The sequence below is a fragment of the Vicugna pacos genome, chromosome 7 (genome assembly GCF_048564905.1).
Source record: "Vicugna pacos chromosome 7, VicPac4, whole genome shotgun sequence".
Lineage (NCBI taxonomy): Eukaryota > Metazoa > Chordata > Mammalia > Artiodactyla > Camelidae > Vicugna > Vicugna pacos.
In genome coordinates, this window is record NC_132993.1 from 58,104,796 (window position 1) to 58,121,979 (window position 17,184).

General features: G+C 38.1%; 1 protein-coding gene and 1 long non-coding RNA gene across 5 annotated transcripts in view; one reads left to right on the forward strand and one right to left on the reverse strand.

The window, feature by feature from the left end:
* The window catches only part of GLCCI1 (glucocorticoid induced 1), an 80,884-nt gene extending 69,299 nt beyond the window's left edge, over positions 1-11,585 (reverse strand). For 2 of the 3 annotated variants that reach the window (XM_072964937.1, XM_072964936.1), the window contains exon 1: positions 10,969-11,581. In XM_072964937.1, the coding sequence (XP_072821038.1) occupies positions 10,969-11,437 (469 nt within the window). In that variant the 5' untranslated portion in view covers positions 11,438-11,581. Of the gene's footprint in view, positions 1-10,968 lie in introns of all 3 variants that reach the window. The other variant, XM_072964938.1, reaches the window with a different exon arrangement.
* The window catches only part of LOC140697427 (uncharacterized), a 161,161-nt gene continuing 154,855 nt past the window's right edge, over positions 10,879-17,184 (forward strand). For both annotated transcript variants that reach the window (XR_012074477.1, XR_012074478.1), the window contains exon 1: positions 10,879-11,004. This is a non-coding gene — a long non-coding RNA (uncharacterized lncRNA). The remainder of the gene's footprint in view (positions 11,005-17,184) is intronic.

Below are 17,184 nucleotides of genomic sequence, written 5' to 3' on the forward strand. Positions count from 1 at the left end.
CTACACAAGAATCCACATCCAACAGTAAAGTTCAGAATTCTGAGATGAAGTGTTTGCAGAGAGAGAAAATGTCAATGCCACCAACCTAGGCCAAACCATAGCAGAATATGATATGTCCAGGCAGCAATATAGCTTAGACTTAGATATACTGCAGAAGCTACAAGATAAAGCTCTCCAAAATTTATCTAATAAGGGACAAACACATATAAACAAGCATTTGGTATTCAAAAAAGAATACCAAAAAGCTCAACCTAAACTTAAAAGATAAGCATAGGAATATAATAATTCATACATGAAGCGAAAAGCTCAGAGAAAATAGTGAATCGCATTCTTGCCCGGTTTTAAATGATGGGACCTTGCTGAGAAGTATGATGTAACCACACCAATTGCAACTAGACTATGTATTCTGGAAGCACTAAAGAGATCTCCTCCGACATAGTAGGGAATTCAATAAATATCTGTCATGTAAAAGAGGGAGAAAATTCATTAGTTTTACTCACCAACATACTGCCAACAACTGAAATACCTGAAAACAAACATTTCTTGAATGAATGAACAGTTATCACAGATATTACATTAAAGCCACACTCATCTTTGGCCATACGCTAACCAAAAAGACAGAGTGAGCAAATGCAACCAACTGAACCAGGTGCTTGTTAAATAATGGATCACTCTGGTATGTAAAGAATGAATAGGATTTTAAAATAAGTTCCTCCAAGCTATCTGATCAAAGTGTTACAGAATATTGTATTTTTTCCCGAAACTGTTTTTGAGCACAGTCTAACCCCCCAATTTTACAATGCTAATGAAACTGCATTTAGCAATGTTTGCTAATCCCTATTTAGTAAGTATTAGACATTTAAATGAAATAACCTGAATTTGAGCAGGAAAAGGGCAGTTGTTTTTTTAGGGCGCTGCATCAGAGTACCTCCAAAAATACTTAAGAAAGAAAATGACACTGTCACAGAAATCTCAAAGATATAAATATATTTTGTTTATAGACTACCAGCTAATATATAAACAAATCTATATTTTACTATGATCATTTTATACCTTCATGAAAAGATCACTTCACAGATTTACAAAAGAATAGCAAAGTTTTTTTTAAAGGTAATTGAGCAACTGAGCCCTACTAGTTTTCATTATCTTCTAGGATACAAATATTACTTCACTAATTCAACTTATAAACTGATGTATTTGACTAGAAAAGTAAATGTAACTACAGAAGAAATGCCTTGGGAAATTTGATCCATCACACAGACCCTATATAACACTTTCAGTATAACAATAAAAATACCATTTCTAATGTTACTTATGAATGGATTCATGTTCCATTCAGTAAGCACAAGTGACACTGAAAAAAAAAAAAACAAAATGCCAAAACATCCTGAAAGAAACTGTTAAAATGGAGATCAAAATATGTTTCTACATCACAACAGCAAACCTAGAAAAAGGAAAAGAACCCAAGCAGGCATAAATTGAGAACCTTGTTGCTTTGCCTTCAGAATGATATATAAAAGATACTATTTCGAATGCTGCTAAAATACAAAAGGAGGGTAAAAGAGTCAAAATATTATGGCTGAATAGAGCCTTATGACGCTTTATTATAAATGTAAAGCTTAAACACTGTCCAATATGAAAATACAAAAGACTTCATTTTACACAGATTTTGAGATTTTATGTGAAAAGCAATTTAAAAAATTAAATCCAATTTGTCTCTTAACAAAGTGGTAGGTACTTTAGGATCAAGGGAAAGGCCTACTTATTAGTTTTGAAGTGCCATGACATTCTTATATACATACCTGAGGCCTGAATCACTGGCAGTACTTGCAGTTATTTTAAGTTCTGTGGACCCTAGAGTCTAGTTCCATTTAGCTTTCTCTTCACCCAACCCCCAAAGTTATTTTTGCCCTTTCTATGATTTAACTGCATAAGCAATAGGGTAACCCATTGTGCATGCTTTACTGCCCCATAATTAGCTGGGTTCCAAAAGTAACTTTAGCTAACTTGAAGTCAGGACTTGGAGGGTTACAGGGGCCCCTGTGCATGCTGCCGACCTTGGGCAGATTACTTAACTTCTTAAGACGTCATTTCCTCATCTGTAAGGAGAGATTGTAAGAGTCTTCTACGTTAGGTTCCAGTGAAGACTAGTTCTGACATAAAATAACTAAATTTATTAAGAATTATCTAGTCTATACAATGCTATAGTAATTGAAACTATATGGTACCAGCATAAAAACAGACACATAGACCAGTGGAAAGCAGAGCCCAGATATAAATCCACACATCTTGTCAACTAATCTTTGACAAGAGTGCCAAGAATACACAGTGGGAAACAGATAGTCTCTTCTATACATAGTGCTGGGAAAACTGAATATCCACATGCAAAAGAATGAAGATGGACCCTTTTCTTACACTATAAGGAAAATTAAATAGAAATTGATTAAAGACTTAAAATATAAGACCTGGAACCATAAAACTCCTAGGAGAAAATAGAGGAGGAAAGCTCCCTGACATCAGTTTCAGCAATGCTATATTGGATATGTTACCAAAAGCACAAGCAACAAAAGAAAAAATAAACAAGCAAGATTATATCAAACTAACTTATTTACAAAACAGAGACAGACTCACAGACGTAAAACACAAACTTATGTTTACTAGGGGGGTAAAGGGGTATGGGTGGAGGAATAAACATACTAACTACTATGTATAAAATAGGTAAACAACAAGGTTCTACTGTATAGCTCAGGAAATTATATTCAATATCTTGTAATAACTTATAATGAAAAAGAATATGAAAAGGAATATATTTATTTTATGTATAACTGAAGCGTTATGCTGTATATCAGAAATTAACACAACATTGTAAATTAACAATACTTCAATTTAGAAAATTACTAAAAACATAAAAAACTAAAAGCTTCTGCACAGCAAAGGAAATAACAAAACGAAAAGACAAGCTATGGAATGTGAGAATATATCTTCAAATCATACATCTGATAAAGCTATGGTTTTTTTTTTGGATATATACATTTGGTATATCCAAAATATATATGGAATTTAAACAACTCAATAGCCAACCCCCCCCCCCACAAATAACATATTTAAAAGTGGGCAAAGGATCTGAACATTTTCCAAAGAAGACATATAAATGGCTAACAGATACACAAAAAGGTGCTCAGCATTACTAATCATCAGGAAAATGAAAATTAAAACCACAATGAGATACAACCTCATACTTGTTAGAATGGCTATTATCAAAAAGACAATAAAATAAAAAGTGTTGGCAACAACATAGATGAACTTGGAGGACATTTTGCTAAGTGAAATAAGTCAGACACAGAAAACAAATACACAGGGAAAAGCAAAACCAAATATTATCTCACTTACATGGGGATTCTGAAAAAAAGTCTAATTCATAGAAGCAGAGAGTAGAATGGGTTGCCAGGAGTGAGGGTGGCAGGTGGGGGAAGTGGGGAGATGTTGGTCAAAGGGCACAAACTTTCAGTTATAAGATGAATAAGTTCTCGGAATCTAATGTACAGATGGTGACTATAGTTAATACTGTACAGTATACTTGAAGTTTGCTAAGAGTAGATCTTAAGTGTTCTCATCACATACCACACACACATAAAAAAAGGTAACCACATGAAGTGATAGATACGTTAATTCGCTTGATTGATTGCGGTAATCATTTCGTACTGTGTATGTATGCCAAATCCTCACACTGTATACCTTAAATATATACAATTTTTATTCATCAGTTAAACGTCCTACTGGTAGGAAAAAAAGTAAAAAAAATTATCTAGTTTAATAAACTTACTTTTCCTTTCCATAGCAGAATCTTTTCCCTACCCAACCAAACTCCTAAAAATTCCACCTACCTCATTTTAAATATAAAGAAAATAAGATATAGTTAGTAACTTGTAAGTCAAATGTTAAAAATGGAAATAGAACCCAAGTCTCTTGACTCAAATTTAGTATTTTCCCATGTATTTTTTTGTTTGTTTCCAAGGCTCTTTTATGGTACCATTTGGAAAATAATTTCCTTGGTCTTTAACTTGATAATTAATCCTAGACCAAAAGAAGCCAGGTTATTCCATTAAGGAATAATGTAGCCACACATTGTTTCATTCTACCTTCATCAGAAAAAAGACAACCCCAAAGCAAATTTATAGTATCAGTTACAGGGCAACTCTAGTTGTCACTCAATGCTCACTCAATCTTAGATCCAATACTATCTATAGCATTCATTTTATTAGGTATATAGTAGGTATTAACTAAGCTAATTAAGCCACAAAGAGTTCATTTATGTCTGATTTGTTCTGCTTAAGAGAACAATTGTATAATAATTTTAGAAAATGTTTCACTAAGTTAATTTTTAGTAATGTAAAAGTTAAAATTGGCTATATGGACTACTCACAAAAATTCTCCCTGTGGTCATACTGATTAAATAAGGGGCCATTATTGTCAGTACTTGAGTGGTATTTGATCTTTAATGACACTAGGCAGCAAGTTGTAGCAGTTTCTGCCTTCTTGTTATGAAACACATTCATTCAGAAGTTTAGGGGAGTTCTTAATTCTAGTAATTTGGAAGACAATTTCAGACACCAACCTTGCCACACAATAGTGGGTTCTGCTACTTTCTTTAACTCATCCTTATTTCTGGTGAACCATCATTAAGGTGCACCATAGTGACACTTCATTATATTACAAACATACGGAGTTCAAACCCACAAATTGCAGTGTTAACTGTTAGCTCTTGCCAGGGCTGAGTTAACCTAGCACCAGTTGCTGGTACAATCACTTGAGACCAGAGTCTGCTTAGTGATTCCTGAAGCATTCACCAGTTTACCACCATGTATAACTAACTTTTAACAATCATGGAGAAAAGTACTTCTGCTTACTATCATATGAATCAAGAACAGCACAGATTCTAGAAGTAAACAGGGCCAGATACAACCAAGTTCATATCTTTGACCCTCAGAAACAAGGACTTCTCTCTTACACACACTTCTCATTCACACACACAACACACCCACACACATGCTTACACTTCTATGAAAAGAAGTATAACACACATCAAAAGAGATGTGACCAATCCATCCATATTCTATTTCAGTTACATCCTAGGTCTCAACATTTTTTAGACATTCTGAAAATGTCAAAGCATATCCTAGCACTGTGTAATAGCACTATTGAAACAATAGAAAACCTATTCTTTGTTAATTCTTATAGCTCAGAAATCACGGTTGATTGCCAACATTGATCACCAATTCTTTTCAATTAGGAGCAACAGGATAGTCTTGTGGAATGAACATTGGATCTAGAATAAGATGATCTGCATTTCAAATCCACTTTCCTGATGAATGAAAGTATATGTTGCCTTGTATATAGTAAGCAATCAAAATGTTTTATTCCTTTCTACCTACAACAACTAAAGGCAGCATAACACAGGAGAGGCTACTTAGGTATTCATGACCTTGCCTCCTCCTGCTACTTGCCACAATAACATTCACCTGAGGTAAATGATACTGCTTAAAGGTATCTGCCATGTTTGTTCCTACTAAAATTAAATACTAGAAAAGTATTTTTCCACAATTTGCTCAGAATTAAGTAAAATCCTTATTTGTCTCAGAATTACTACTAATCCATTATAATTTTGTTTTGCAGAATAAACACAAGTCAGCTGGATGATGGGTGGACTCATGGTCAGTTCCAGGCGTCCAGGTGAGGGGTAGAAAGGGAAACAGAGATGGCTTCTGGCTCTTCCATCAGTTCCTCAGGCTTTTCTTATCAACAGGTAAGTAGAGTTCTGTCTTTCCTCCACTTACTTTTGGCAAACCCAGTTAGAGATCATCATCAGATAAGCTCAATCTCTTGTTAAACAGAATATAGGACAGAAACAACATCAGTGATTCAGTTTCTTTGACATTTAATAAGAGAACAAAATTATATACTGAAGACAAAAGACAACAATGCCAGGCACAGACCCAGGACAGGTGCTGTGGAGAAGCATATCGTGGTGGTGTCTGGGAATTTTAAGCTCTAGAGAAAAGACTAAACTAAAATTAAGAATAACAAAGTCATTAGTGGATACTTCTTGGCAAATTATTAGCTACATGTGAAAGCTTTGATAAAACAGGCTTTTAGAAATGTTTTAAATTTCAAATTTAAAAAAAAATCCTCTCCTACAAGCCATTTGTTGAACATTGCCATTTATTTCCATTATTACTCACTGCCATGGAACCCAATCGTTCCTTTGTTTTCTATTCACATTTAGTCTGCATTATCACAAATAAAATAAAAAATCACAAGAATGCCATTACCCTTCAACATTTCCCCAATGTATAAATCCTAATCTGCATTAAATCACTGAAGAAAAGTACATTGCAGTGAATGAAATATCCTTCTGTAAAAAATACTATAAATAATGAAATAATTTTTAGCTCAATAGATAAATATACAACTTTATATACAGTTAAGTTGACCAAGGTGCTTTTATATACTTTAGGTATACAATATTCATTATGCTTAGAATAATAATTATTTGAGAGCAATATAATGTCTTTGAACATAAAACAGTAGAATAAAAAAACTTCTATAAATTCATTTATCTATTTTGCTATTCACCCACTGATCTAGAAATTTTATGTACCATAACTGACAGGGAAAATTAGATACATAAGTAATGAATACTGCTGATACTTAGTGTAGTTCTAAGGCTGAAAATCTTTCCCAAAAATCAGTACTGAAATCTGTCCCTTTAGAAAAAAAAGCCAAAGCTTTAACTATTTTCAGTCTAGTATAAGCTTTGAAATAAGAAACTCTAAGCACTCTAGGAAAAATTAATTTTAAAAGAAGGTAAAATCAGGTAGACCTTAATTTTTATGACAATCAGCCTAAGAAGTAACTTTATAATAAGACAATATCTGAGTATCCTTAAAAAGTAAGGGAAAAAATTGAATTTAAAATGTTGGCATTCCACAAACTTAGCACAGCATAAAAATGACTCAAAAGGGTAAATTTAATGAAAAGAGAAAAAAACTGAAAGCAAATTAATTGATTAAAAACGTAAGACACACACTGTATGCAGCCATTCAGCATTATATGGTAGCTGGCTTTGTATTTTGTTAAAATATAATAACTTCTAATGTATATAACAGTAAGGCTCTCAAAATACTCATGAAAAATTCTAATCAAATTTCATTCTAGAGTTAAATCTGTTAGAGTACCAGGCCTAAATAAATCTATTATGTTAAATCAGGAATCAACACATGCTATTTTCCATAGCAGGAGCTATATAAATTATAAGCTCTTCCATGTTTTTGTTATTAGATTTAGTATACTTAAAAATAAGCAGTATTCTCCATCCACAGTACTCTACTGCAGCTGTTTTATATCTTTTAGATATTTATAATTCATCCCAATGCTCATTTTTTACAAAACACTATAAAAGGATTTGCAATTGCTACTTACTCTCTTGCACAGTAAACTTGTATTTGTTCTGTTTTTGAATTCATAGCTTTTGCTTTATAAAGTTTCAGAAAAAAGCAACTTTACTGTATTTTCTTTTGGTTGTTACTCATGATTTGAGCTTAAAGGTCATTAATTTAAACACTAACATTCCGCTATAGTCTCATTTGAGTTGTTCTATTTATCTCAAAGGTAGACTTATGTATTACCATTACAAAAAATAACTATTTGCATAATACTTTATGATTTTACATCTATTACCAGCACATCACAGGGAGCCTGAGGATGCATTCAGTAGCTTGTCATTCACCACTTCAAGACCCTTCAGAACTAAACAAGGGGGAGGGTGACATTTTGCTAATGGCAGAAGTAAAGAAGTGAATATAAATAACAAACCCTTAAGTTTTAAAAATACAAAAGAAATTTAAAAAATACATACATATGATCCATATACATAAACAAGATAGTTTCAATTTGTAAAACCCCATATTCTCTATATATATAGAGTAAGGTGTTTGGAGATTTATATATCTTCTATTATGATACCCATTTAAATTATCTAAAGCTATACTATAAAAATAAGGGAAATACCATCTTCTTGCTAGATACTATAAACTAATATCATCTTAAAATTAATTGTGCCTATTTACAGAATTCAGCTTTTCCTCAGCCTTGTGAAATAATCTGAGTATCATTTCTTTATTACTCTAGACTTAACCCTATAAATGCGCATATTAAGAGTGTTTCAGAGGGAGATAATAATAATCTAACATGTTTAGAAATTATACTGTTTTCTTCCTGGTAAAACAATTACAAAGAAAATTGTTCATAGCTTCTGTATTTTCTTCCATAATCACCAGTCCAGATAAGAAATACTCAATGCTCAGTTATGTCACCTCTAACCCCAAAGCTTACAGCACTTGAAGCTTTTTGTAAACAATATGCCTCCATACTAAACACATATCCCTGAGCCACCCCCTTAGTTAACATTTTAAAGTGTAATTTCAAATGCAGCATAACACCATCTTACACACATACACACAAACACAGAGGAGTGTGCAGAATAGGAAGGAGGTAGAGAGCAAGAAATGGAGCACGTTGTTGTTTTTCATTCATGCAGTATAGTGATGTCAGTGTCTGCAGCAGCAGTGGCAGCAGCAGGAGCCTTGACCTGTGGAGGCTAAAATCCACTGAAGTCAGAACCTTGCAGAATTTAAAAGAAACTGAGTAGATAATCGTTTGAAAAATTGTTCAACTGTTCATAGTATGAATTTTAAATGGCTTAGTAAGCAGAATAGATTAGTTGTACAGTTTTAATTTGAGTAGAGAGGAGCAAGATGGGATGTGGAAAGTAACATAAAGGTAATACAATCAGGAAACTGGGGACAGAAGAGTCTACATTCAACTCACTTCAATGTAAGAAACTGATAAAACCACCTAGTATTAAAAACAGCAGAAAGGCCTCTTCCATTCCCAATACAAGCTGTCTGATGATGCAAATCTGTCTCCTGCACAGACTCAGAAAAGTGTTTTCATCATGATTGCTTTAAAATTGCATTAAACTCGGATGTGCCATACTACAACAAAGAGGATACTTTAAGCCTGATTACAAATTTCATTAAAACTACTTCATGACGGACCTTGTAATTCCTAAGGCAATTAAGACTTTTGAAGGATGCAGAAAAACAAGTTGTACTATGATCTGTTGTAAGATTTTAGTGTTTATCAACAAAAGGGGAGGAGGTACTAGATGGCCATTATATTGTTGCAGCAATTGCTGAAACTACTTTACTCTGCCACCAAAACCCTCTGTACACAATCCATCTGCAATTCTTATTTCATGGCTCTTACATCAGTCCCGAAAAGAAAATCTCAAAACTCAATCTATGTACTGTTGAAGCTAAATCACTCAAAAATTTATGTAACTGCCTTCTTTTCATTCTGTTACCTCTCATTTCATATAGTTCTAGAAAACATGCAAGGGAGTTGCATATGGCATTAATCTGTTAGAAAATGGTGGCCTTTTCTATAAAATACAGCCAAAGATGTGTGTTCAGTTGTGGTCATTATTAGGGCGATCACGTTGTTTTCATTCATTCATTCAGGATTTGCTGGAGGATGTCAGTTTCTGCAGCAGCTGGCTTGACCTGGGGGAGGAGAGGGGAGCAAATTCCTTCTGGTGCATACAGATTACAGGATGTATTTCTTGGTGCTCCTGTACATACATATACCGCTGCACTACATCCTACTCTGCCTCACCATCAAGTGGTCTGAAAACAAGGGCCTTAGCAACATGCTAATTACAGGTCAGAAATATTAAAACAAAAACACCAAAACTGCAGTCTATCCTAACACAACACTTTCTCCAAGTCTAAGACCTTCATTAAGAAAACTCCATTTAAAAAATTCCACATACCACATAAACACTGTACAGAGCTCCAGTGTTTCCCTTCCAAGCAGAGATTTTTCCACTCGGTATGATGGGTTCTCTTCACAATGCAGCAGCAGCATCTGTAGCCCTAGCTTGGTATCTAATAATATGAGCTACTTCACTCTCCCTTATGAGCCTTACATCTCTGTCGTGGTTAATCTTTTTTTTCTCCCCCAGGACTCAACTAGATCATGCACTGTGTCCCTAGATATAAACCAAACTACACCAAAACACAAAACATTAAGGGAAGCCCACAGCATCCACCAGCTCACCATTACCTTTGACACCTAACAAAAAAGAAACTTGAGATCCTTTAACAGCTCGACTCAACTGTTAAGTGTGTTTTAAAAATGGAAGGAAAAAAAGTAAGCACACTCCACAAATAGGTCCTTAGAAATTTACCATCAAAGTCTTGAGCTGGGCATAAATTGTTTCCAGTGCAGTACTGCCCTGATGCATATGACTATATAAAGTAGAGAAAAGAGGGAGACCGGAAAAAAAAAAAAAAACCCAAACACGATACACTTCAGTTGCACATCCAAAACTGTCCCCTCTACACACCCAACAGGATATCCTTACATCATAAGCAATGCCACCACCCCTCCAAAAAGAGAGGAAAAAAAAAATCCCAGTAGGCACAGATACGTTATGGGAACTTCGTAGGAAAGCACAAAGAGGCTGTAGAGATTACAACCACCACCTTATCGGCTGCCGGAGAGTTTGTGTGCGTGTTTCTTTTAAGTGTTTCTCGCCCAGCTCCTCCTTCCCCCGCTACAAACAGCAAACACCTGAGTGAGCTAATCAGCTCTTAAACTGAAAAACCTTTCGATGCAGGCGAGTGATAGATAAAACCTGAGGGGCAGCAGGAGGGTCAAATAAAAGTTGCTTTGCAGTTCGCTCCTCCAAGCGCCGCAGCGACCGCCGGGAAGTGAGATTCCCAAAGCCACTTTCACACCTTCGCTAATGCACTAGCAAAGAGAAGCCCGGAGAGGCTGAAGTTTCCACGGAGGGCACCGTCGGGGAGACGCAACCCGGGAGGACGGAAGGGTTGGGCCCGCTACCTCTGCACACGGGCGAGCCGGGGCTCCGTCTCTCAGGTGAGTTGCTCCTCCGGTGGTTCTCGGGGGACCGTCTCGGGCGGCCCTTGGCCCGCGGCGCCTGCTCGGTCGGGCCCGCGGCCGGCGGCGGCGTCGGGCTGGGCGGGCTGGGGCCGCGGGCCGCACCGGGCCCCGGGAGGCTGCCCAGCGAGGCGGAGGCGGAGGCGGCAGCGGCGGTAGCGGGAGGGCGCGTGGGACTGTGCTGGCTGCCCCGCAGGAGCTGGTAGGGCACCGTGGCGCGGATGGGCTGCAGCAGCCGGCCGGCTCCCGCAGCTGGGGCGCAGCCCACGCCGCCGCCGCCCGCACCGTTCCCGCTCCCGGCGACTGGGGCGGCGGGCGGGGAACCCGCGGCGCTGCGCCGCATCCTCTGCGGCGGGGGATGAGGGGTCTGAGAGGAACTGGAGGAGGAGGAGGAGGAGGCAGCAGTGGACATGGTGGCTCCGCGGGCCCTGGACGCCGGCCGACACGGAGACGCGGAGCGGGAGGCGCGCGAGCGTGTGGGAGCCGGCGCGATAGTGCGTGCGAGTGTGTAAGGGGGAGGGGCGCGGGTATCGGGGAGGGGAGGAGTCTCTCGGCTCCCCCTTCCCAACGCTCACCCCCACCGCCTCGGCGAGGGGGGAGGGGAAGGCTGCGAAAACAAACGTCCAACGGCCCCAACCGCCCGGCCGAGTTCGGTGCGGCGGTCACGGCCGGGGCCGCGAGGAGCCCCGAGCCGCCACCCCGGGCATCGCGCTGACAGGGGAGAAGGGCAACCGCCCGGATCCGGCAGCCTCCCGAGGCTGCACGCGCGGGAGAGCCCGGCAGCTGCAAGGAGGGCCGGGACCTCTGCCTCTGGGGACCAGGGTAGGGGGGAAAGGGCCTCGAGATGCCTGGCTCTGCGCTGAGCCCGCGCCACCGCAAACACCGCCGCCTCCGTCTCTGCCCGTTCTTCACTCCAAATGGCAACTAATCCCCCCACCCGTACCCCGCCCCCGGCACCGCCTCCCGGCTTTCGGGACCGGCAGCTGCCGCAACGAGCATTCCCATTGGCTCCGCCGCTCTCCGCCTGGATTCGAGTGATTGGTTTCTGCTTGGGAGTGAGAGGAGCAACTGCCAATGAAAGTGGGTCTCTTACTTTGGAGGCGGGATATGAGGGGGTGGGGAAGTGAGGAGGGGGCCATGCGCCCAAGAATGGGCGTGAGAGTTGACAGCCTTTGAGGTGAGAGCGAGACTTCAATTGGGCTGTCCTAGAAGACTAGGTCCATGTGTATTCTGCGCGTGTCCCGACACCCACAGACACGCGCAAGCCTGGGAAGCAGGTTGTGAGGGCTCCACTCTCCAGGGCTGATTGTACAACTTGACTGAGACAAAAGATATTGAAGGCAAACTTGACTTTGCAAGTACACCTGTTCTGGTGGGGTGTTTCAGAGTTGGAACCAGAAAAATCCATCCCTTACCCTCTATTTCACTAATCTGAGTTTTCGTGAGGAGTAGACTAATCAAAAGAACTTAAGGCCACCAGAAGCCGTTTGCCACCAGAAGCCGTTTGTAGGAGCTGAATTGAACAATGGGTCTATACTTTTACAGCTATCCTCACATTTGTAGTTATGCAGTAAAAAGAGATAATCAAATCTTGTGTTCCAAAACAATAACTCAGAATTGCAGGGGTCGACAAGGAATTGTACCTCATTACACCATCAGTTAGACGTATCATTGGAGGGCACCCTGTTATCTTTCCCCAAAAGCAGATGACCCCGTGGGAGAAAAAAAAAAAAAAACTTAACGTAACAGTCCACTGTGGTAAATTTAGTTTATTCTGCAATGAAACTGAAGAGATGCAAAGATTTTGGATGATTATCAGGAACCTAAGTTTGCCCCACAGTAAACCAAGGTTTTAAACCGTAAACAGGAACAATTAATTGAAAGGTCTACATCAGATACCCTCCATTAGTTTCCATGAGATAAAATAAGAGAAGTGGGAGGCCAGATTGGTCTGCTCTCGGTGTCTGCCCACACTGACACGCTTCCTCTGATTTCAGGCAGTAAATGCAGAGTTCAGTTTCATTTAGAGGAGCCATCCCTCTCTGCTTCCTTGTGCCCTTAGACAAGAAGGCAGACTAGGTTCTGTAAAAAGTGGATAAAACCCACTTCTATAATAATGCAGGAGTTGCATTCAGTACATCATCCCATTAAGACTAGTAATAGTTCCTCACTTTATTACATGCTAGAGTAACAGCTAACATGTATTGAACACTTCATGTGCCAGCCACTGTTCTAAGACATATTCTGTGTTAACTCATTCAGTCCTCCTATATATTCAAATAAATGTATTTACTCTTCAGAATACATGAATACTTTAATTACAAATATAGTAAAAACTTTACTCTTTTAGATTTGGTATAATTGACCTATTGTATTTTTTTCCATCTGAAATGAAAGATTTCGTCAGTAATGAGGAAATTGCATTCCTTCATGGGGAACAAGAATGATAAATAGCTTCTTTCCGACTTTTTCAGAATATCAAGAACAAAAATTGATAGATTTAAAATACGTTAAGTTTTTTAAAATGCTGGTAAATTTCTAAATTGTTGGTTTGATTACATCATGGTTTCATTATAGATAGGTTATCTCTGGCCACTCCTATATATAAGTATGAAACAACCTCAGTACATTAGATTACAATAATTCTAAATTTATACCAAGCCACAGTAACAATGATCAATACTTGATTTGGATCTAAAACAACATACCTAGCCATATTTTAAAGGCTTTCTGTGTTTGTTCAAATCTACAATAGCCAACTTAAATCAGATGCCTAAAACAAGTCTAAATGACGCACACAGTGAACCAGTATGATCTTAAGATACTATTTTCAGTTACTGATAAGTCATCATGCTCTATTTGGATATTCAGTCACCTTCTCTTTGCTAAAGATATCTTGGTTGTCTCTTAAACCTTTGTTCTCAGGAAATAAATACTGATCTTCTTGTGTAAGGAATTCAGTCTCCAAACAAATCAAAGGTGGGCTAAAATGATCTAAACTCCATGTCTGCTTTCAAATGTCTATTTGTTGAGTTCTTAATATTTTATTCTTATTGAGGATGGAAATGGGCTCCAAGGGTGTAAATAGAAACATTAGGAAGACATGTTGCTCAGTAAATTGGAAATCCCTTAGAAGAAAGTGCGTATTGCTGGACTAAAAGAGCATTGTTACCTAGCTATGTTGGCTATCGGATAGATAGGCCCAGTGCAAGTTATCTCTAGTTGTCGAATATAAGTGTGAAAATCCCTAGAGACTCTATATAAATGTCGCTAATGACCTCTTTCCTTTGTTGTTCTGCCTAAAAGAAGACAACATCGAAAGCATTTGGTGGCATGGAAAGTACCTTTGCTCTCAGTAGCCTGATGTCTTGGCTGTTTATGGGACAAGATTCTACCATGAGCTAATCTTACTTCTTAGTTCATATCTGGTAATACTATATTTTAGATAAATTAAAACTTGGGCTCACTGACTATATATGATTAATATGCACCCCCATGTTGGGGAAGAATGAGATACAGAACCAGTGGGCCTACAGAGCTACCAAAATCTCCCTCTTAAAGTTTCATCCAGGTTTGCCAGGCTGGGCATCTAGAGCCAATCTAAATCTAAGAGGCAGTCCAGGCTGTCAGTATTAGCAATGAGGTCACGGCTGAGAGAGAACACTAAACAGATCTGCACTGATGTTCATCTTAAGCTGATTAAACTCTCTTGTAGGTGGGTTCTTTATAGCAACAACAACAAAAAAGCCTTGCCTGCATTTTTGTCTCTGGCAGATGCTCATAGTAAAACTCCTTACTGCTTATGACAGCCTACGTGCTCCTTTACACTAGGTGTTCCCTCTGCCCAAGAAGTTTTTGCCCCAGACACCCACATGACTTGCTTCCTCATTTCCTCCCAGTTTTTACTCCAGTGTCATCACCTTCATGATTAAAGCTTTCTAAAAACTCTTCTTAAAATTGTAAGCACCCCCTAGGTGTTCTCTACTCTCTATCCTCCTTTTTTTTTTTTTCCAGAGCCCTATCACCAGCCACCTATTGTATATTGTAATTTTCTGTTCTGTCTATGTAGAATATAAAAGCCATGAAGGGAAGACTTTGCAGCTGTCTTATTACTGCTGAATCTCCACAACAATCCTTGGTGCATGGTAGATGATATTTGCTCAGTGTTGTTGAAAGAGTAGCAGATTTTAACCAGGGGTTGTCCCATGAACTAAAACTGTGCCTTTCACCAAAATGATAATATGTATTATATATGAGTATATGGTAATAACAGGTACATCTCCACTGCAAAGACATAGCCACAGAGTAGAAAAATGTTCCATGTGGCTCTTCTAAACCATACAGATATTTGCACTGGGGCTGGCATTCGAAAGGAAAGCATGTCTTGTTTAAGATCCTTATACAGGCAAAGGGAAAAATATTACTCCTAATGGCTCTTGGAGGCTCAGCAGAGGCTGAAAATGGAAAATGAAATTGGTAATATAGAAAAGGCAGTTGAAATTTGCAGAAAAAAATAACCAATTGAAATTGACAGAGGACAGTTGAGGAACATCAGTTAGAGAGTGACATCTGCTGATACCTATCTCTGTTAGGAACAGCTATTCTCAAGGGACCTGTGTAAAGGAACTGAAAAAAATAATTAAGCAGAAAGGAACATTTCACATAAATAATAAATATTTGACTTTGTTTCTTTTCCCCAGCTTTATTAAAATGTAATTGACATATAAGATTGTGTGTTTAAGGTATGTAATGTAATGATTTGATTTGATACAGGTATTTAGTGCAAAATGATTAACACAATAAGGGTATTTAATACATCCATCACCTCACGTAGTTACAAATTTTTTTATTATGAGAACTTCTAAAATCTATTCTGTTAGCAAGTTTCAAATATACAACATAATATCGTTAACTAGATTCACCATGCTATACATTATATCTCAAGAACTTATTCATCTTGTAGCTGAAAGTTCATACCTTTTGACTACCTTCACACATTTCCCTCACTCCCCAGCCCCCTGCCCTTGTCCTCTGTTTCTATGAGTTTTGATTTTTTAGATTCCACATAAAAGTGAGAACATATAGTATGTCTTTCCCCATCTGATTTATTTCACTTATCATAGTGCCCTCACAGTTCATCCATGTTGACACAAGTGGCAGGATTTCATTCTTTTTTATGGCTGAATAATATTTCATTGTGTGTATATATTGCATATTCTTTATCCATTCATCCATCGGTGAACCCTTAGGTTGTTTTCATGTCTTAGCTGTTGTAAATAATGCTGCTGTGCAGATGGGGGTTGCACGTATCTCTGAGATACTGATTTCATTTTTTCAGATACATACTCAGAAGTGGGATTGCTGGATCATATGATTGTTCTATTTTCAAGTTTTGGAGTTAACTCCATACTGTTTTCCTTGTTCCATAGTGGAATTTACAGTCCCAACAACAGTCTTTTTGATAAGGGCTATTCTAACATGCATGAGGTGATATGTCATTGTGGTTTTAATTTGCATTTCTCTGATTAGTGATGTTGAGCACCTTCTCCTATATCTGTTGGCCATTTTAATATCTTCTTTGGAAAAAATACCTACTCATATCTTTTGCCCATTTTTACTTGGATTGTTTGGGTTTTTTTGATATTGGGTATATGAATTGCTCGTATATTTTGGATATTAACCTCTTATCAAATAAGTGGTTTGCAAATATTTATCCTGTTCTGTAGGTTGTCGTTTCATTTTTGTTGATTGTTTCTTTTGCTGTGCAAAAAGTTTTTTAGTTAGACATAGTTCTGCTTGTTTATTTTTGCTTTTGTTGTTCTGTTTACCATGTAAGTGTGTTAAGGGACATTTCAAACTTTTTGTAGCCCACAATTTCTGGTGTCCTACTCAGCAATTTATTAAAAAGGTTCATATTAATATATCTAATGGGCCCATATGAGGATTTAATAGCAACAATATTAGCATCAGGTCTTAGTAACTCCTCATCAAGTTTCTTATTAAATGCTTTCTAAGTGCCAGACACTGCTGTATATACTCTGTAGGGGGTACCTTTCTCACACTTTAGTAAATTGTAGTCTACCAGAGGCAAGAAGATATGCCTATCAGTAAAGGTAAAAACCATGTCTAAACACATGACTTCCATAGGAGAGATACAAA